A 21,879-nucleotide genomic window follows, 5' to 3' on the forward strand; every position below is an offset into this window, starting at 1 on the left:
AATAAGAGAACAGGAAGATAAACAATATTATTTGATATGGGAGATATTTTATCAATGGTTTGACAAAAAAGTATGGAGATGAGATAGCATATATGAAATGTTTAAATATTTATCTTCAGTTTAAGTAAAGAATAATTGTTATATGATGAGATCTGGAAAATTGTAAGCACGAAATGATTTTAACTGATTGAGATGCTGTCTATAATTGTAAGGATGATATTTTGATGTTGTTGTTTTTTTTTATTTTTTTTATTATAATCTAAAATAAATCTTTTTTCAAAAAAAAAAAAAGAAAGAAAATAATGTACTTATAACATATGTCCCTATTTGGAATAGTATGTTTGATTTATTAAACTACCTCAGAGATATTATGGAGAAAGTACAGAAAATAAAGCTGGAACAATTTTCCCATAATGGAAACAAGGCCAGCTTGTTTGCTAAATATTGCTAAATTTAGGCAACCATTTTTAAAAATGGCAAAATATTCATCCTTATCTTGCTATTTATTGTACATAAATACACTGTACAGTAACGAAGCAGCCAGCTTGGTGTAGTGGTTAACCCTCAGGCTAGAAAATGGGAGACCATGAATTGGGCATGAAACCTTGGCCCAGTCATTTTCTCTCAGCCTTAGGAAGCAGGCAATGGCAAACCACCTCTAAAAAAAACCTGGTCAAAAAACACGCAGGGATTTGTCCAGGCACTGGACATGATATTACCCATTCAATTTGTCCGAGTCTTGGCAATTCTTTGGGACAGGTCTCTACACATCTTCCAAGAACCTAATATAGATTCAATTTAGACCCATCAAAATTTAGTATTTTTATATGTTACGCATTTGTAGCAGCACAAGACTCATTTCCCAACCCAAGAGTTAGAGATGGATTGGTCCAAAGTCTTGCAGTGAGATTTGATGATAAATTAAACCCCCCACCCAATTTCCCCCATTCCAGGCAGAAGAAGTCCACGGTGAAGGGAGGTACAAGAACACGGGTCTTCCTGTTCCTATCCCTTTATGCCATACTGTTCTTATCCACACTCTCTCAAATGGCTGCCATGGTCATGGCTGTGAAGGAAAGGTTGCAATCTCTTAAATCTGCTCAGTTTAAGAGAAAGTTTGATAAGCAGAGACCTGGGAGAGGTAGATGAAGTGAAGCATGGTGGGCTATGAAAAGAAGGGATGGGGAATTGTTTTTTGCCCTCCCACAAAATACTGGAATTCAGGAGGATGGGCAACAGAGGTGTCCACAGATTGAGGGAACAAATGAAATATGGAGAGAGAGAGGGGGGGGGGGAAATGTTATGGGTCTGAGGTTCTGCCTTGTGGCACTTCTTCAAATTCAGGGAAATTGCTCATGGGGCCAAAGTGGTTATTTTATTTCAGCATCTGGGCCTTCTTCAGGAGGAGCCAATCAGTGATGGGTTTCAATTATTTTTACTACCGGTTCTGTGGGTGTGGCTTGGTGGGTAAGGCATGGCTTGGTGGGTGTGGCTTGGTGTGCACGGCAGGGGAAGGTTACTGCAAAATCCCCATTTCCTCCCGATCAGCTGGGACTCCGGAGGCAGAGAATAAATGGGGGCGGGGGCAGTCAGAGGTGGTATTTACCAGTTCTCCAAACTACTCAAAATTTCTGCTACCAGTTCTGCAGAACTGGTCAGAACCTGCTGAATACCACCTCTGGAGCCGATCTCTTTAACTGGTAATAGAAACTATTTCAAATGCTCTAACATGCAGTAAACCCAACCCTGCTCTGCCTGTAATGTCAGAAGGGGAACTTCTGTCAGCACTGAAACAGACAACATGAGAAGGACACCTGAGAAAAGTATCATTAAAAACAGCAAGCAGACATCAAAAAGACAAACTTAATGAAAGATCAAGCAGTAACACATTACAATGTACACGGTAACAAAGAAATTGAAGATTTAATCTACTTATCTGCCTGTCTTCCTATCTATCTATGCATCTGTTTATTAGTCTATCTATCTGTGTATTTATATCTGGGGGTTTTATTGGGATTTTATTTTTATAATCTATCGCAAATCACTGTGAGTGAATTGGGCAGTCATAAAAATTTTCGTAATAAAATCTTCTATCTATCTATCTATCTATCTATCTATCTATCTATCTATCTATCTATCTATCATCTCTCTCTCTCTCACACATACACACACACACACCACCATCATCTAATCTCTCTCGCTCTCATTTTCTTAATAAAATTTTATTTTATTTATTTTTATTTTTATTTATTTAGTTTGTCAAACATGTACAAGATAAAAGGTATAAGTATAAACATGGAGATGAGCACAGTTAATGAGTACAAATAAATGGGGACAGTAGGACAGGGACGGTAGGCACACTGGTGCGCTTATGCACGCCGCCTTTACGGACCTCCTAGGAATGGGGTGAGTCCACGGTAGACAGTTTTAAGTTGAAGCTATGGGGGTTAAGAGGATGTAACAACGGAGTCGGGTAGAGCATTCCAGGCATTGACCTCTCTGTTGCTGAAGTCTTCTAAATCAAAGGTCTCCTTCTATCTCACCTTCCTCATGTCTCCCAATGCCACCCCTGGCCAGCTAATCAGAGTCAAATACTTAAGGGATAAAAAAAATCCCAGATTTTTTTCAGACATTCAAGTAACAAAAAACAACAGATCCACAGAGATTAAAACACAGGGGAAAATGGATATTTTTAAAAGAAAGGGGATGTTTTAAGAAAGGACCACACCAATGTACTTCCATGAGTCAGATCACTATGGAAGCATCTTAGATAGCTTTTAAGTCTTCACACAATGCTCACTTCACTTTTTGAGGAACATCTACGGCATGTTCTTTCTAACTTCTGAATGTAGGGGCTCGGCAAGGCATTTGCTGAATTCCTCTTTCAGTGCTTATGAATATTACTCATTGGCCAAAAGAGAAGAAATATTTGAGCCCACTGGCCAATTATCTAACATTCAGAACCTCAAAGGAAAAGGGGTAAAATCATGGCTCATTTTTAGCAAGTTGTGGAAAACCAACCATGTGTTTTGAGCAATAAATTATAATTATAAAACTCTGTCTTAGCATGACTCATCAAGACCATCTGGAATTCACCCATTAGGAATAATGCCAATTGATGAGATCTATAAGCCTTGAAACTACATTTTGGTGGGCAAAGAGTAGATGAAACTGAGATCTCCTCTATAATTTGGAATCTGGGGACAAAAATCACTTTTTCCTGCCTTCTCTGGGAAACCCAAAATCAAGTAAGTCAGGAGTAGACTCATTGGAAGACAAAGAACTCTCTTTTGTTCCCCTAATTAACTTGACAAAGTGTGTTAGACAATTATTGTCATTGTCTATGGAATTTCCTGACATAATTCTATACATTAATCACTCATTGCTTCTCTGAGGTGTATTTACACCACAGTCAGCAAAAGCCCTTGGTTCTTTTTCCTCCTGTTCTTCTCATAGGTGCCCAAATACAGTTAAAGTGTTCCCAGACTCTCATAATCAATCATAGGAACTTTAAAATCCTCACCATCTCTAACTATTTCTTTGCTCCTATCAAGTTCCAAGGAGCCTCTTGCTGGGAAAACAGACGTCTGCCCAGACACACCGTGGAATCTGCTTGGCTGGTACAGATGCACTACTGCAATTGTGTTCACTCTTCATTCATGTTTATTCATGAATTTAAGGAAAAAAACCCCAACATTTCCAATGTTGTATAGAATTCATTGGTTATAAGTTGAAGGCCATCGGCACAGATGGCTTTAAAACAAATTAGAGCAGGATAGTCAAACAGAATGATAATATTGTCAAGAGACCGGAAGCGTCACAGTGAGACTGGCTGGAAAAATAGTGGGCTCTGATGAGCTTGGTGAAAATCCAGCCAGACAAACTGCTGTCAGGGGGGTCTTCGGACTGGAAGCGTCCTGTAGGGATGGTGAAGAAGGAGAGGCATTTCAGACAACCAAGAGGTACGGAAAAGTTCCTCGATAGGTCGGAGACAGCTTTTTGGACCAGCGGCGGGGGGTGGCGGACATTGCAAAATAACCGCTCTGAAGCTGGGGCAACTGGACTAAGCTTTTGTGCAGGAGCAGAGTGCTGGAACCGGGTGAGTGATTGGCCAACTCACAGGTAAAAGAAAATTTTGAATTTGGACATTAAAAGGTGTCCTGGAGCTGAAATATGTGGCTAATTGGCTAATTGGGAAATTCCATGGAGGGAGAAGGACAAAGCGGAGGCTAAAACATCAAAGCCCAAGAAAGTTTTTGCATTTACAATTGTATTTGGAGAAACAAAAAATTAATAAAAGAAAAGAACCCAAGGAACAGTATTTTTTATGTGGATTTAAAGTATTTTTGACAGTTTTGACAATTAATTGGCTTAAGAGTACTGTGGATTTAAGAGAGGCATCTGCTGGTGGAGAGTACTTGGTGGAAGATAGAAGACAATGTACAGCTGTGACCTTGACTACCAGAAAAGATAATTTGGAAACTGAGAACTTTTTGGGAGTGTTTGTCTTTCTACATTGCTTGGTTTCGATTTTCTATGGCTGTGGAAAATAATAAATTTTCAACTTGGAGTGGACTGGACAAATATTTGAATTGGACATCAGAATTTGAAAATAAAAAGAGACTATATGGATTTTAAGTTCTAATTAAATGTGATATAATTTAAAAGTTTTAAGGATTGGTTAAATTGGCAATATGGAATTTTGGAGTATGAGGAATTAATTGAGATGTTTAAAAATATTTGTGCATCTCTAAAAGGTAATAAAAAGTCAGAAATTTTGCTGTAATACACAGAGCAGAAAATAGGAGAGAAGGTGGTAAAATAGAGCATAAATAAGGAGCAAGAAAATAATACTGAAGGAAAAGGAATTTTAGACAAAAAGCAGTGAGATGATATCACTGGGATTTACAGTGGCACAAAAAGAGTGGACGGGGGAAATGTCCCCCCAAAAAGAATCAATCAAAGGGTAAAGAGGGAAATAGTGGGAAGAGATTAGGAGAAAACTTGGGGAGAACTATTCGAAAAATATACTTAAAAGCGAGAAAAAGGATTCAGAAGAAAAGATACAATACATATAAAAAGAAAAAAAAGAAGAAGTAGTTAAGAGAATGGGATAAAAGGAGAAAATTACCAAGAATTGGAATTTTGGAGAGACCAAGGAAAATGGTTAAAGAAGGGAAGATTAGTGGAAAAGAGGAAGGAAAATAAGGTATATGTTATAGATTTAAGGGAATTGTATTAATATTATTAATTGTAGATGGTCAACCAAGTTAAATGGTTTTTATGTAAGATGTGAATATGATGATATATATTGCTCATAGTAAAACAGAATAGCAGATGAAATGTGAAATGGCAGTTTGGTTTAATTTTGAAGACAATTTAAATTAAGAGACGAAGTTGAAATGTTAAAATGGAGAAATAAGATGATTAATTGATGTTATTGTAAGAGATTAGGAATTAAGGGTGGATAGTGATATTGCTTATGTACCAAGAAGAAAATAAGATAAGATAAAGAAATATGGAAAGAGAATATTATGGCTGAAATTGGAAACAGAGATGTGATGTAAAATAGATTTGAAAAGAGACCAACATGGCAGAATATTATTTCAATATATCTTGAAATAATAAGATATGGTGAAAAATGATTAATTTGTGATCAAGGATTATATAAAAGAGATAAATATAGAAAAAATGGGAAGATTAGAATAGATTATAAAGATGATTATGTATAAAATGTATGACGTGACCTGGTCAACACTCTGTTCATAAAATATTTAAGATGAAAGAAAAATTCTAATAAAACTTATTTACAAAAAACAACAACAACAACAAAAAACACGATTATATAGTCCAGGGAAGATGTTGGACGGGGAACAAGAAAACCAGGTTCTAGTCCCCTCTCAATCATGGAAGTTCCTTGGAGAACTTTGAGCCATTCATTATCTCTCAGGCCAAACTACCTCACAGGATTATTGTCACAGGAGGAGGGAGCAGTATGTAGGTCACTTTGGGTTTCTGTTACAAAAGGCACAATAACAGTGACCTAAATTATAAAATGGACCTCAGAAGGTTAGTTCGTGAGCCACCCCCTAATGGCCTCTGTGGGAAATCAGCTGTTAAACTATATCACTGCTGGTTGTCTCTCCTTCTCCTTCTCTCATCCCACACTTCTTCCTTCCAGGTCAAGAAAGTGAGTTGACTAACAATATGGGTGGGACATAGGTAACTATGTGGAACCACAATAAACACCTCCATTCTAAAATCGATCGGTCTGTTTTTCCCTCTTACTTTAAAACTTGGCCTTTCAGAGTTGGTGTGCAACTTGGACTTGGAGAGATGGAAACAAAATGAGTGAAACCCAAACATTTAGTTCCCAATGAAATATTGACACTCATTACTAATGGAAGGAGAAGAGCCTGGTTGCCTACAAAGGGGCTCCAAAGCAGGGGTGAAATCCAGCAGGTTCTGACAGGTTCTGGAGAACTGGTAGTGAAAATTTTGAGCGGTACGGAGAACCGGCAAATACCACCTCTGGCTGGCCCCAGAGTGGGATGGAAATGGAGATTTTGCAATATCCTTCCCCTGCCACGCCCACCAAGCCATGCCCACAGAACTGGTAGTAAAAAAAATTGGATTTCACTACTGCTCCAAAGCTATACAGAACGTTTTATTTCAATGCATCTTCTTGAACAATTTAGTTCTGAGTCATTTAGGGGCTCATCACCATATCCTGGGATGATTCATTCTGTTGTATAAGAGGTGGGCCACCCACAACTCTTTCCAACTACTTTCCCAATCCAGACACCTGATTTCTTCCTCAGGCGTTGCGGTAAACACCGGCAACTAAGCTTACAGAAACAGGTTGAGAAGTAAAGAACAGAAATGTCTACCTCCATGTCTGGATCCGGCTAAAAACACCTCTCAGCTAACTATCCTATGGGCAACTTCAAGCACCAATTCACTACTGATGATTGTAACTAAGGAATAAACTGATCTCCTATCTCACTTGAGCAAAAATTATTTACTAACTTGGAGGCTGGTTTAGTAAAACTAGTTACACAATTGTATCAGACTGGCTGTTTGATGAAATTTTGAAGACCTGTCACTTCCTCTTGCGAAGACTATAAATCTTGCTACTACCAAAAAATTAAATAGTTCTAAAAGAAGAGACCATCCCTTGCCAGCCATTGAAGGAAAGAAAGGTAATATACTTATTTTTCTTTTATTTTACTCTGCATATTGGCACTAAGGTTTTTTTTAAGGGAAGTTAAGAAAAAGGTGAAAGGGAATCCAGTCCCTATTGTTCTTGGGGGGTGGGTTATTATATTTATTAAATGTCATTTCTGTTTAACAGAGAACACTTTCCTTGATTATCTACATGTCCTTTGCTTAGTTTAAGTTCTTTCTGTATATCTAGCAATTATTAAAGGGTGGGAGGGAGAGAGAGAGAGAGTTTGGTCTAGTGGTTAAGGCACCAGACTAGGAATCAGAAACCATGAATTCTAGTTCTGCCTTAGCCATAAAAACCAGCTGGGGGATTTTCGGCTGGTCATTTTCTCTCAGCCTAACTCACCACACAGAGTTGTTGTTGTGGGGAAAATAGGAGGAGGAAGGAGTATTACATATGTTCGTCCCCTTGAGTTGTTTATAAAAATAATAATGGTAGGATATTAAATAAATGTATAAATTACATCCAGAAGCCAGAGACTAAAATAGAGAGGTTGGCTGGCTAGCAGGATAAACAACTGAACTTTCAAAAACGGCAATAAATCTCATTTCGTACAATGGGACAAAATTCTGGAAAGATAAAAAACATTTTTAAGTTTACAGAGTTACAGAATATCAGAGTTGGAATGGACCTTGGAGGACTTCTAATCCACTTCTTGCTTAAGCAGAACATCCTATATACAATGACAGACAAATGGCTGTTCAATCTCTTCCCACAACTTCTGGAGGCAAGTTGTTCACTAATTAAACTGTTCTCACTGACAGGAAATTTCTCCTTAATTCTAGGTTGGATCTCTCTTTAATAAGCTTCATCCATTATTTGCCCTCAGGGGCTTTGGAGAATAGGCCAATCCCCTCTTCTCTTGACAGCCCCTCAGAGAATAGAGTAGAGTAGAGTAGAGTAGAGTAGAGTAGAATAGAATAGAATAGAATAGAATAGAATAGAATAGAATAGAATAGAATAGAATAGAATAGAATAGAAGCTGGAAGGGACCTTGGAGGTCTTCTAGTCCAGCCTCCTGCTCAAGCAGGAGAACCTATAAGGTGGGTTTATACAGTATTGGAATAATCTCTTATTGGTTGTAACTTTTTCCAGGTACACTGACTCGTCCTACTGTTGCAATGCCTTGTCTGCTATGCTCGTCTCTCTTGTGCTGCCTCCTCCTCCTCCTTCCCTTTCCATTAGGCTCCATTTCTGCTTCTAAAGGAGACACAGTGGTCAGAACCAGCAGTGGCCCCATTAAGGGCAAGCAGTTCCTGGCTGGCCTTGGATCTGTGACAGCCTATCTAGGCATTCCTTATGCTGAGCCTCCCCTGGGGAAGTTGCGTTTCCAGAAACCTCTTCCACATCCGCCATGGAAGCAAACATTGGAAGCCACCAGTTTTGGCAATTCCTGTTCTCAATTTATTTTCCGGGATGTCCCTGAAGCAGATATGTGGTCTTCTAAAACACTACTGTCAGAAGATTGCCTTTCCCTCAACATCTGGGTGCCACACCCACAACCTTCTTCACCAGTCCCTGTTTTGGTCTGGATACACGGAGGGGGATATTTATTCGGCACGTCTTCTCTGGAGTTGTTCAACGGGGCATCCTTGTCTGCTGCTGAGAACATCATTGTGGTCACCATCAATTATCGCTTGGGAGCCCTGGGCTTTCTGTACTTGCCACCAGCTGCTCCAGGGAACCTTGGCTTATGGGACCAACAGCTGGCCCTGAAGTGGGTAAAAGAGAATGCAGCTGCCTTTGGGGGAGATCCTTCTCGGGTGACCATTTTTGGCCAGAGTGCTGGAGGATCTTCTGTGAATTTCCATCTACTTGCACCAAAAAGCCAGGACCTTTTTGCCCAAGCGGTGATCCAGAGCGGAACAGCCAATGCCTATTGGGCTTGGAGGTCTCCTGAGGAAGCCAAACAAAAATCACTGGAATTTGTTCATCTGCTAGGTTGTTCAGAGGACAACAATATCAGCATAGTGCATTGCCTGCAATCAAAAAATGTTTCTGAACTTATTCGGCATGAAATATCTCTGTTCTTGAAAGGTGGCTTCCTTTTGAATTTTCCCTTCAGGCCAACCACAGATGGAGAGTTTTTGCTTGGTGATCCAGAAAAGCTCATGGAGGAGGAGCAAATTCAGGTCAAACCTGTCCTCATAGGTGAAACCTCTGATGAAGCGGCTTCTTATGTCCACTCTGTTTTCCCTAACACCACCCACAATCTCATCAATCAAGAGCAGCTTCTGAAAGGGATACAGCTGTTGGCGCCAAATGCAACTGAAGATTTTATTCGGACTATTGCACTGAAGTACAGTGAAGGAAATCACGGCCCAGCAAAATACCGCTCTGCTCTGTCCCACTTCTATACAGATCGGATATTTGCATGTCCATTGATTGAAACTACAAGCAATATCAGGAAAAGTGGGAGTCCTGTATATGCCTATTTATTCGCACATCGCCCTTCATGGTCAGTTTGGCCTGAATGGATTGGAGCAACTCACAGTGCTGAGATTCCTTTTGTTTTTGGAACCCTTGAATCTACGCTGCCTTTCAATCAAACATACACAGAGGCTGAAGCCAGGCTGAGCCGTAAGATGATGCATTACTGGGCAGAGTTTGCCAGAACTGGGTAAGTGCAGTGGTGGGATTCAGCCAGTTCGCACCACTTCGGGAGAACCAGTTGTTAACTTTCTGAGCAGCTTGGGGAACTAGTTGTTGGAAGAAATCATTAGGGCAGAGAACCGGTTGTTAAATTATTTGAATCCCACCACTGGGTAAGTGGTTCACTTTATTTCAAAAATTTGTATTTTAAATCCAAAGAAAGCCTTTCCATTCAACAAATGCACCCTATATCTAAAGCAATGAAGCCATAAAGTAATGCATGCTATTCCTTTGTGTATGTTTACAGGTTGTGTTAATACAAGTAGTTCATACAACCACAGTTGGGACTAGAATTTATGTTGCTAAGCAAGACAGTTGTTAAGTAAATCATACCCAGTTTTAAAACCTTTCTTACCACAGTTATTAAGCAAATCACTACGACTTTTAAGTACAATATGTGATTATGTGAATCCAGTTTCCTCCACTGACTTTGCTTGTTGAAAATCAGCTGGGAAGGTTGCAAATGGCGATCATGTGACCCTGGGACATTGCAGCCATTAGAAATACATGCCAGTTGCCAAGCAGCCAAATTTTGGTCACATGACCGTAAGGATGCTGGAATAGTTGTAAGTGCAAGGACCAGTTGTAAGTCACTTTTTTCAGTTCCATTGTAGCCTTGAATGGACGTTAAGTGAATAGTTGTAAATCAAGGACTACCTGTACTGGAAACAGCCTTGAAATCTTTAAGGATTCTTAATAATGTCACTTATAGATAATTGTTCTTTTATGAGTTCAGTGGTATCACACATATTCCCGGGTACATTATTTCTCCAAGTGGAATAAAGGAGGCGAAAGGGAGATAAGAAACAGAGCATTACTCTACCATTAAGAGAACAAGCAAAGGCTTTCAAGGGAGTAAGTAGTGAAGGGGAAACTCACAGGATGGAGGGTGCCCAGGGTGTGAGGCTTGGGACTGGCAGGTCCAAGAGTCTATGAGGAGCTGACCTGGGTTTCGATCAGCAAGGAGGAGACACAAGAGATTCCACCAAGCCAAACTCCACCCCTCCCTCAAAGTCCCCTTTGGGAGTTCCCCTTGGTTGTAGTTTCTCAAGTCAAAACCAGTCGCTTTGGAAAAGAGCTACATCAGAATAACAGAGTTGGAAGGGACCTTGGAGGTCTGCTAGTCCAACCTCCTGCTCAAGCAGGAATGTGGCCAAAAACGCATGCGTGAAGATGGCGGCGACCGGGTAGCTCCCGAGAGAGACGGGGTGGTTTTGGGCCATGCCGAGGGGTCTAGGGGTCGTTAGAGACATCCACGACCCTAGTCCCGGTGAGAAGAGTTCCTGCCCAGCCTGGGGAGGGCTTTTACGCCCTCCGGAGCATTGCGGCTGGAGCGGGAGCCGGCGTTTGGAGAGGCGCGTTTGGAGAGGCATGTGGAAGCACTGTGTGAAGGAGAGGGCGGCAGTCAACCACGCCAAGGGGTTTAAGGGCCGGTAAAACATCTACGGCCCCAGCCCCCAGCGAGAAGAGCTCCTGCCCAGCCTGGGGAGGGCTTTTACGCCCCTCGGACCATCGCGGTTGGTGCAGGCGGGCAGCGTTTGAGAGGCACGTGGAAGCGCCGTGCGAGGGAGAATGGTGGCGAGGATGGCAGCAGTTGGGGAGTTTAGTTTGTTTGAAACTGCTCCCCCTGATATTCGGGCTGCTCCCCCTGACATTCGGGTTGTGGAGGCCTCTCCCTCTCCCATGTGAAGGAGAAGGAGTGACGGAGACGATGGAGCCAGGAGGTGGGTGGCTGGGACATTGGATGATGGCCCCCCTCCCCCCGCCACTGGAGGCGGCGGATCCGAGGCAGTAGCAGCGGATGACCGTAGCCGAGATATGACAGCATGATGGTGGCCAAGATTAACTACATGGCGGAGGAGGTGATGTTGTTATCCTCCTCTGGGGATATTGCTCTCCCCCCCCCCGCAGGACTGTTTCCAGAATAATCACGCGGGACCTCCCCCTTATTCTTCATTTCACCTATGCCTTAGCCAGATAGAGAGACTATGGGGGAGCTGAGGGATCCATTTCTACTCCAGCAAAGGAGCTGTAGTAACACCCCTGGTATGACTATCTTCAGTGAGACCAGCCAGCGTGAGATGGTGGCTTGATCATTGCCCCGTTAGAGTGGAAAGGACATTGGACCTTCTCCCTGTCGTGAGAGGACAGTGGAGTCCAGCTCTCTGAAATTCTCTGAAATTCTATGAAATCCATCTGTACCCTGAAGGGTCTCTCTGGACTATGAACCCTGGACTGGCCCTCTTTTCCACCTTGGACTCGGACGTACAATGACGTACAAGAAAGCCGACCTGCTAGCATTGCAAGAGTCCCCCCTCTCGCAAGTTTGGCCCTCCACTTTATCGAGGGCCCACCTCGATGACGGGCTTTGGAACCCCAAGAGGTGGCATGCAAAAACTAGAGGGTTGAGGGGTTTTATATCAAAAATTTTTGTAAATTTTTAAGGGGTTCTAGGGAAGGGGAGGGTTTGATTGGAATGCGGGTCGTGGGTATGGGGGATAGCCCACAAAGGGGAGGGGCGGGCCTGGCAAGGAAGCACGGCATGGGAGTTGGGAATCTCGGGGTCGAGGGGGGGGGTCATAGTTTGTCCAGATAGTGTTCTGAATATCATTACTGTGAGTGGGAGGGGTAGGTATGGCGGGAGCAGGGGGCCATATCGAGTCAAGGGAGCACGTACCCGCTGTTTACAAGCGGTGACATGCTCCGGCCCCCAAGGCTCCACCCGTTCCCCAGGTTGCACAGACCCTCAGGACCCAACCCTTTGGCTGATGCTGTGCAATGCCAGGTCCGTAGTAAATAAATTCCCCCTCATTTGTGATCTTATTTGTGAGGGGGGAGCGGACCTGGCGGGTATTACGGAGACCTGGTTGGGCCAGGAGGGGGGGTCCCCCTCATCGAGATGTGCCCACCAGGTTTTCTCGCATTCCATCGGCCGAGGTTACAGGGCAGGGGCGGGGGAGTAGCGGTTATTATTAAAGAAGGTCTGAGACCGAGGGAGGCCACTGTTCCTCAGACAGCTGGCTGTGAGTCCCTCCTCGTGAAGTGGGGTCGTGGGGTTCAGATGGGTTTGCTGATCATGTACCTGGCTCCCTGCCATGTGGCAACAGCCCTGCCCGAGCTACTCAACGTCATCTCCGCGGTGGCGGTTGATACCCCCAGGCTTATGGTCATGGGGGATTTCAACCTGCCGTCTGTGGTTGAGGCATCTGAGGTGGCTCGGGAGTTCATGGCTTCCATGACAGCCATGGACCTGACCCAGTTAATCATGGCCCTACCCACATGGGGGGAAACACGCTGGATCTGGTTTTTATCTCTGGACAGTGGCTGAGTGATCTTGAGATAGGGGATATAGTTACCGAGCCCTTGTCATGGTCAGATTACTCTCTCCTTTGTCTCGACCTTCAAACCGCTGCACCCCACCGCAGGGAGGCGGAGCCAGTAAGATGGTTCCGCCCCAGGTGCCTGATGGAACCTGATAGGTTCCAGATGGAGCTTGGGCCATTTCCCGAGGCTCTGGCACACGCCTCGACTGGAGACCTAGTGGCCGCCTGGGATAGGGTGGCCGCTGGAGCTCTGGATCGGGTCGTGCCTTTGCGGCCTCTGACCCGGAACCGATCTCATTTGGCTCCTTGGTTCACTGAGGAGCTGAGGGAGTTGAAGCACCGGAAAAGACGCCTAGAGAGTAATTGGAGGGCCAGTCTTTCTGAATCGGACCGGACACTGGTAAGATCCCATATTAGGAATTACCTAGTGGCGATAAAAGCAGCGAAATGTAGTTATTTTGCTGCTCTTATTGCGTCATCAGATAACCGCCCGGCCACCCTGTTTAGGGTGACCCACTCTCTGCTCCACCAGGAAGTGCAGGAGGACCCCTTGGAGGGTCGAGCCGAGGATTTTGTTCAGTATCTGTATGACAAAATCACTCAGATTCGGGAAGATCTGGACTCCGACTGGGTAGTCTCAGGGGGAGGGACTGGGGCAGGTCTTGAGAATGTTATCTGGGATGAGTTTGATCCTGTGACCCCTGAGGACGTGGACAGGATTCTGGGCAGACTGAACGCGACCACTTGTTTATTGGACCCATGTCCTTCCTGGTTAGTGCTGGCTTCCCGGGAGGTGACACGAGGCTGGCTCCAGGGGATTATAAATGCTTCATTGGGTGAGGGTGACTTCCCCGCCGCCTTGAAAGAGGCGGTGGTGAGGCCTCTCCTCAAGAAGCCTTCCCTGGACCCGGCAATGTTGGTTAATTATCGTCCGGTCTCCAACCTTCATTTTGTGGTGAAGGTTGTCGAGAGTGTGGTTGTGCAACAGCTTCCCCAGCACCTGGATGAGACGACGTATCTGGATCCATTCCAGTCAGGTTTCAGACCCGGGTACAGCACGGAAACGGCATTGGTCGCGTTGGTTGATGATCTCTGGAGGGCTCGGGACAGGGGGTGCTCCTCTGTCCTGGTTCTTTTAGATCTCTCAGCGGCTTTTGATACCATCGATCATGGTATCATGCTGCACCGGTTGGAAGAGTTAGGGGTGGGAGGCACTGTACTATGGTGGTTCTCCTCCTTTCTCTCTGGCCGGTTGCAGTCTGTGTTGGCAGGGGGGCAGAGGTCGACCCCAAGGCCCCTCATATCTGGGGTGCCACAAGGGTCGGTCCTCTCGCCCCTTTTGTTCAACATTTATGTAAAGCCGCTGGGTGAGATCATCCGTGGTTTCGGGGTGAAGTACCAGCAGTATGCTGATGACACCCAGCTGTACATCTCCACCCCGGACCACCCCAACAATGCCCTTGAAGTGATGTCTCGGTGTCTGGAGGCCATGTGGATCTGGATGGGGAGGAACAGGCTCAGGCTCAACCCATCCAAGACCGAGTGGCTGTGGTTTCCGACGTCCCGATATAGTCAGTTGATGCCATCGCTGACTATTGGGGGCGAATCGCTGGTCCCCATGGAGAGGGCTCGCAACTTGGGCGTCCTCCTGGACTCACGGCTGTCTTTAGAAGAGCACTTGATGGCCGTGACCGGGAGGATTTTTCATCAGGTTCGCCTGATTCGCCAATTGCGTCCCTTTCTGGATCGGGACTCCCTACACACAGTCACTCATGCCCTCGTTACCTCCTGCCTGGACTATTGTAACGCTCTCTACATGGGGCTCCCCTTGAGGAGCACCCGGAGGCTCCAACTGGCGCAGAGTGCGGCCGCGCGGGTGGTTATGGGAGCAACATGGCGCTCCCGTGTGAAACCTCTCCTGCGTGAGCTGCACTGGCTCCCGGTGGTCTTCTGGGTGCGCTTCAAGGTTTTGGTCACCACCTTTAGAGCGCTCCATGGCTTAGGACCTGGCTACTTACGGGACCGCCTACTACCACAAACAGCCTCCCACCGGCCAGTACGCTCTCATAGAGAGGGGCTCCTCCAGGTGCTGTCAGCCAAACAATGTTGACTGGCGGCCCCTAGGGGGAGGGCCTTCTCTCTGGGGGCACCTACTATCTGGAACGAGCTCCCCCCGGAGATACGGAGGATCCCGGATCTGCGCACTTTCCACCGTGCTTTGAAGACACTCCTATTCCAGCAGGCCGGCCTGGCCTAATTTTTTCCCCTTCTTTTAAATTTTTAAACTCAAATTTTAATTCGTTTTAAAATTATTGGGAGTTTTAAATTGTCTCGGGCAAAAATTATTTAATTGGGTTTTAATCATGTCTTAACTTTTGCATTTATGTGTTTTATTTCGTGCCTGTTCACCGCCCTGAGTCCTTCAGGAGTAGGGCGGTATACAAATTTAATAAAATGAAATGAAAATGAAAAGCAGGAGACCCTATTCCATTCTGGACAAGTGGCTGTCCAATCTCTTCTTAAAAACCTCCAGCTATGAAGCACTCATAGCTTCTGAAGACAAGCTGTTCTTAGTTTAGTTCTCCCTGTGATTAGTTTCCATCAATGTCCTTTTCTTCCTCCTTAGGAATCCCACTGGGTCAGCAGCCAGGAAGGATAAGTGGCCACTCTATAATGCCACAGAGCAGAATTTCTTCCTTCTTAATACTGAGCCATTCCAGGAAACGGTGATAGAGCACTGTGATTTTTTAAAGAGCCTTTTTTCAAAGGCTGAAGAGACACGTAAGTTCAGCTATTAGTTCTGCCTTTGGAAGGGAGTAGTGGTTGATGAAAAAGATGTTTTTAAAAATCATTTATATATCAAATATAGACATTGCCCATCTCACTCAATCTCTAAAAATTGATTTTATTGCCACTCTTTGCTGAAACATATTCATTTGATTACAATTTGATAATGCTAGTGATAAATTTTGTAGAGCAAACATATTTCATGATGTCCCAAGAGTTGGGTCTCTAGTAATGTCCTCTAAGTAAGCCTTAGTTGCTCACATAAAGATAACAACAACAACAACAATAATGAATCCCAAAACATCTGGATCACTTCTTGACCACCATCGTCATTGACAAAATCCCTCTCAGTCAATTGCAAAAGGCAGCTTTATTTGGAACAGATTACATCCTGCAATGATAACTTTAATACCATCAAAAAATATCTGCCCATCCCAGCTTTTTTGGAAGGACAGAGGAGGTAGACAAAAAATGTCACATCCAATCTAAACATCCGGCTGACCATGTGACGAACAATAATGTTTTGATAGATATTTAATAAATATCTATTATGCCATAATCATGGAATCCTCAGAATCCTACTTCTAGATTCAGATTCTTTAGTGATAACATGTAAACCTTATCTTGATATTTCATTTTTCTTTGTTCTGCAGAGCAGTCAGAAAGTGATTCTGTTTCATCGGACTAGGAAGAAGACAGCAGGTAGGAATCCAGTGCTTGGTTGTAGTAACGGCCGGCAATTGGGATCAAGATGGATGATTTCAGAAGGGGACTAGACTTCTTCCTAAATTGTAGTTTCACACTGGCATTCCAAACAATTTTTAAGAAGCACTTTTGTGGTTCAGCCTCGTTGTGTGAAATGGAAGCTCTCCAAGCTGTTGCCAATGGCCTTTGTGGAAGAGGAACCTGGAGAAACCTCTAGATCTTAGCATAAACAAATACAGATCTTGGGCATAGGGAAGGAAGCAATGAGCCACCAAGAGTAACTTACAGAGAAGATTATGCAGTGCTGAGAAAGAGAAAGCATGAGAATGAAATTCAGCCTGTGGGGAAATCAGTTTTCATATGAATGAGACTATTTAATAGATAAATGGAGACACTGGGAATGTGTCCTTGTAGCCCAGTGATAAATGTTATCAGAACATTCCCATAGGCACCCCTGAATCTCAAGATGCAAATATTTTTTCTAACGAAGACCATTGTCCTCTCTAGGTAACAGAAGGGCAGGAAGTAACTTGGAATACTCAGATCCACTTTTCTTGAGTGCAACCACTTGACTTTAGTAAAAGTATCCCTTTTGCTACAAATGGATTCGAGGGTCTTTCTTTCCTGAACATCCAAGCTGGGACAAGCCTGACAGCACCCTTTTCTCTGCAAGAGTTCCTCCCACTATTTTCTCAAGGGAATTTGTCCAGTGCACACTGTTAACAGTAAATACTGCAGCAAGCCTTGATTACGTGCTTTGGGTCCAGCATTTTGATTCCACAAACCCCTCCATGTTTAGTATAAGGGGAATACAGAGCACCTTAGGTGGACCTTTAAGGTTAAGATTAAGGCACCAGGCTAGACATCAGGAGATTGTGAGTTCTAATCCTACCTAAACCATGAAAGCCAGAAAGGTACGAATAGAACTCTCAGTCTGGTAACTTTTAGCCTGGTGCCTTAATCTCAAAAACTCATCTAAGGTGCTCTGTGTTCCCCTTATAATAAATAGGCAGATTTTAGACTAGTCACTCTCTCTTAGCCCAACTCACCTCACAGGGTTGTTGTTGTTGGGAAAATAGGAGGAGGAAGGAGTGTGGGGTATGTTCTCCACCTTGGGTTATTTGTAAAAATAATAAAGGTGAGATACATGTAATAAACAAAAATAAATAAAATTATCTTACTACAGAGAAGATCATCCTGGAATCTCTGCTTTGCCTATGTCTTGAACTGGCCTACTATGAAGGGCTGCCACATAGGTTGAACCTCTTTGAAAATGGCAGCCATATCTCAAAGGCACCATTTGAAAACCTAGCTACAGTTTTGTTGGCTTCAGAATAATGGTTGTGTGTTTATTTCTCTCAGGAATCAATCAAGATTTATCTTTAAAGCCTGGGCAAATGATGACAAGCTGCACCAGAGAACCTTCCAGAAGCATCCATTGTCCTTTCAGGGACTGACTGGTGGGAACTTGGAAGACAAATAAGGAGACAACTAAAACCCACATCACTTTTGCTGTTAAAATAATAAATTGCTAGGAGTAATTTGTTATATCTTGATTTGAGAGAGGAGTTTAATCAATCCTGCTCCCTCAAAAAAGAACCTAGTAATAAATACTGTTTGACTTCTTAGGATAAAAATCATTTTATTTTCACAATGAAGGGAAATAGTAACAAGGCTATGATAAATAATAGTAGAATATAATATACTGGAATACTAAAATTAGTAGAAACTTGTTATTCTGTAAACATTTGTTTCCTGTAGCACATATATATGCTACATTATGCCTTTGCATTTGTATTTCCTATAAATAACTTCCTGCAAGAAAGATATGTTCTATTAGGCCTCTGTAAAGTATCTGGAATTTGTCAAACGTATGTTCCTGCCATCAATCTGAATCCACATCAGTCTTATTCCTGTTTTTCTCCTGCCATCCAAAGCCTGGTACTTATCTCGGTTTGGAGCTGCATACATCATCCGGGGGATAACTTACACTTCAGCCCTAATTTACACCTTTGATCTGGGTTGTTGGGCGCTCAGTTTCCTTCCCTGCAGCACCAGGGGGCCTAGTGGCCAATTGGGAGAACAAAGGAATACTGAAGGATAAATAAGAGGCATCTATCCTTTGCAGGGATATTGGATACAAACCTAAATTAGGAGGCAGCAATTGGGGACTTCACTGGTGTTTCTAACAGTATAAAAAGGATGCCATACCTTCTCTGAGGTGTGGCCTTTCCTTACATGTCTCTTTTTGTATATGTTTACCCAGCTTTTTACTTTTGATTAAAATTAAACACTGATTCTTTCTCGCAAGCCTCCGCTTCAGTTCTTTTGGCTCATTGTTGGCTTAAGCACATAGCCAGACCTTACAACAACAACTTAAGAACTTGATGCAATATGGAAAAACGAAGGAAACAGAAATTCTGCCAAATTTTGCTATAACCTAATGACATACACAGCTTTTTCATAGGGCTGAGCTCCTTAAATCTAATAAATGGGCAGGTTTGATATTCTAGGTCCATGATGGTGAACCTATGACACGCGTGCGGCAGGTGGCACGTGTAGCCATATCAGTGGGCATGCGAGCTCAGCTCCAGTGCGCAAGCGTGCACCGGCCAACTGGCTTTCGGGCCTTCTGGGCCCACCAGAAGTAGGGAAACAGGCTGTTTCCTGCCTCCAGAGGGCCTCGGGGTGGTGGTGGGGAAGGCTGTCCCCAGCCTCCAGAGCCTCTCTAGGAGTCTGGGGAGGGCGAAAACGGCCTTCCCCACCTCCCCGGAGGCCCTCCAGAGCCCAGAAACAGCCCCTTTGCCAACTTCCGGTGGGACCGGAAGTTGTCAAATGGGCCATTTTCAGATTCAAATTCTTGAATACAGCTCATCTGTCTGGAACCCACATTGCATATTGGACATTAATACAATCGTATGAATCCAGAGATATTTCACGAGAAGAGTCCTCCACTCCTCTAGAACTTTGCCAGCTGATTTTCGGGCCTGATAGGTTCACCATCACAGACATATACTGTACCAGTGGTGGGTTGCCCCCGGTTCAGACCAGTTTGCAAGAACTGGTAGTAAAACCGGTGAGAGGCCCCGCCCACTGCCCCGCATGTCGTCATCAGTGATCTGTGCATGCACAGAAGCAAGGAGCATGTGCTAGCAAAGATCTCGTTCCGAACCGGTAGTAAAGATAAGTAGAACCCACCCCTGTACTGTACCTGTGCATTTTGGTTTTCTTGCCTCAGTGTAGAATCTTACTTTTTTCACCATTGAATTTCATTTCATTATTTCATTTCATTTCATTTCATTTTATTTATTTATTTCATCAAGCATGTATTAGATAAGAGATATAAGTATAAACATAATTACGTATACATGAAATGGATACAAATAAAAGGGAATATTAGGACAGGGATGGTAGGCACGCTGGTGCACTTATGCACGCAGTAGACAGTCTAAGGTTAAAGTTTGGGGAGTTTGGGGAAGAAACCACAGAGTCAGGTAGTGCATTCCAGGCATTAACAACTCTGTTACTAAAGTCGTATTTTCTGCAATCAAGTTTGGCACCGTTTACCATAAGTTTGTATCTATTATGTGCTCGTGTATTGTTGTGGTTGAAGCTGAAGTATTAATTGACAGGTAGGACATTGTAGCAGATAATTGTATTACGCTTAGGTCAGACCAGTGGTGAAATCCACATTTTTTTTTACTACCGGTTCTGTGGGCGTGGCTTGGTGGGCTTGGTGTGATGGGCATGGCAGGGGAAGGATACTGCAAAATCTCCATTCTCACCCCACTCTGGGGCCAGCCAGATGTTGTATTTGCCGGTTCTCTGAACTACTCAAAATTTCTGCTACCAGTTCTCCAGAACCTGTCAGAACCTGCTGGATTTCACCCCTGGATTGGATCCTTCATTTGCTGAAAGGCCTGGAGAGCACTTCCATAGACTCTATTGTCCTCCTGTGCTGCGAACTGTGAATCACAGAAGGTCAATGTAGCATTTCCCTTTGTTGGGTATTTGGAGAGTTGTCGTGTTTGTATACCTGAAGATTGGGAAAGGCTGGAATGGACAATTTTAGAGTAAACAGATGTGGTTTGACCAGATGTTTCCCAAGACTTGTTTTGCTATGGCAGTTATTTCACAGGCTTCCATAAAGGAGAAGGCTCATGGTGAAACATGAGTTGTGACAGTGTGATGCAAATACTGTCACTTACACATCCTTAAGTTGTAAGGGAAGAAATGTTTCAGCAGGCAAGAGTGAGTGCTGCTGACTGTGAAGACCATATATGAGAGGGTAAGGTTTATGATGCTATGCCATGGTCCATCATTTTTGTTCCCATCAGTTAATAGCTGATGCCCATGAGTGAAAACCACCTAAATCAACCTGTGTGCCAACCTATGTGTAACATCCGTGTATTTCTTAACATGTCATCAGAAAGAAAATTCATTGAAAACTCAGCATTTTTCACAATGTGATCCAAGCGATCACATACAAAATACATTCCTCACACAACAATCATGTTCATATAACACATTAGAGCCACTTCAGTTTTAGTGTGTCAGCCAACCACATTTTATCACTAAATGTTGGTTGAATCCAAACCTATGTGGTTAGGTTATGGCTTAGTGTGTCACCCAAACTCAGAAACTATTTAAGGCAGGGGAGAAATGCTCCCTGTTCAACCTGGATCGCCCGATCTCGTAGCGATGGTGGCGGGCGGTTTGTAGAACCGGTAGGAAAAATCCCTGCGCCCCAAGGGCAGAAGAGGTTGTAGAAAAAATACTTTTAAAAGGGAAATAAAAGTTGGCCACGCCCACACAGTCACTAAGTTACTAAGTCACGCCCACAGAACCAGTAGTAACAAATTTTACATTTCATTACTGGTTTAAAGTATTTGTAGGATTTTGTTTGTTTGATTAATTATTGAGTTTTAGCTAGTATGATGAGCCAACAAAAATCTTCTATAATTGCAATAGCAAAAATGATAAATAAATCAAGCAAGCAAGCAAGCAAGTAAATCATGTAAAATCATTGTTCAGTTAAACTATGGAAAACATCTGAAAAAATCTCCAGTATGAGCTGATATTTACTGACCAGCAAAGGGATTTTGAGTGGCTGAGATGATACATCTATAGAATAACTAAGAGCTATAGAAAATAATGTACTTATAACATATATCCCTATTTGGA

The 21,879-nt window shown here is 43.5% G+C and overlaps 2 protein-coding genes across 5 annotated transcripts in view; both read left to right on the plus strand.

Annotated features, from left to right (window-relative positions):
• Positions 1-7,107: 7,107 nt before the first annotated feature.
• LOC132711652 (cholinesterase-like) overlaps positions 7,108-21,879 on the plus strand; it is a 29,687-nt gene continuing 14,915 nt past the window's right edge. The window contains exons 1-5 of one of the 3 annotated variants that reach the window (XM_087888095.1): positions 7,108-7,202; positions 8,324-9,848; positions 15,830-15,984; positions 16,644-16,692; positions 17,203-19,000. In XM_087888095.1, coding sequence (XP_087744221.1) covers positions 8,350-9,848; positions 15,830-15,984; positions 16,644-16,678 — 1,689 coding nt within the window. In that variant the 5' untranslated portion in view covers positions 7,108-7,202; positions 8,324-8,349 and the 3' untranslated portion in view covers positions 16,679-16,692; positions 17,203-19,000. Of the gene's footprint in view, positions 7,203-8,323; positions 9,849-15,829; positions 15,985-16,643; positions 16,693-17,202; positions 19,001-21,879 lie in introns of those variants that run through there. The other 2 variants (XM_060691078.2, XM_087888096.1) reach the window with 2 other exon arrangements.
• The window catches only part of LOC117659898 (cholinesterase-like), a 31,468-nt gene continuing 16,745 nt past the window's right edge, over positions 7,157-21,879 (plus strand). For both annotated transcript variants that reach the window (XM_087888092.1, XM_087888091.1), the window contains exon 1: positions 7,157-7,202. The gene's annotated coding sequence lies outside the window, so the exon portion shown is untranslated. The remainder of the gene's footprint in view (positions 7,203-21,879) is intronic.

This window comes from Pantherophis guttatus, chromosome 2 (genome assembly GCF_059756535.1).
Source record: "Pantherophis guttatus breed Tessera chromosome 2, ASM5975653v1, whole genome shotgun sequence".
Classification (NCBI taxonomy): Eukaryota; Metazoa; Chordata; class Lepidosauria; order Squamata; family Colubridae; genus Pantherophis; species Pantherophis guttatus.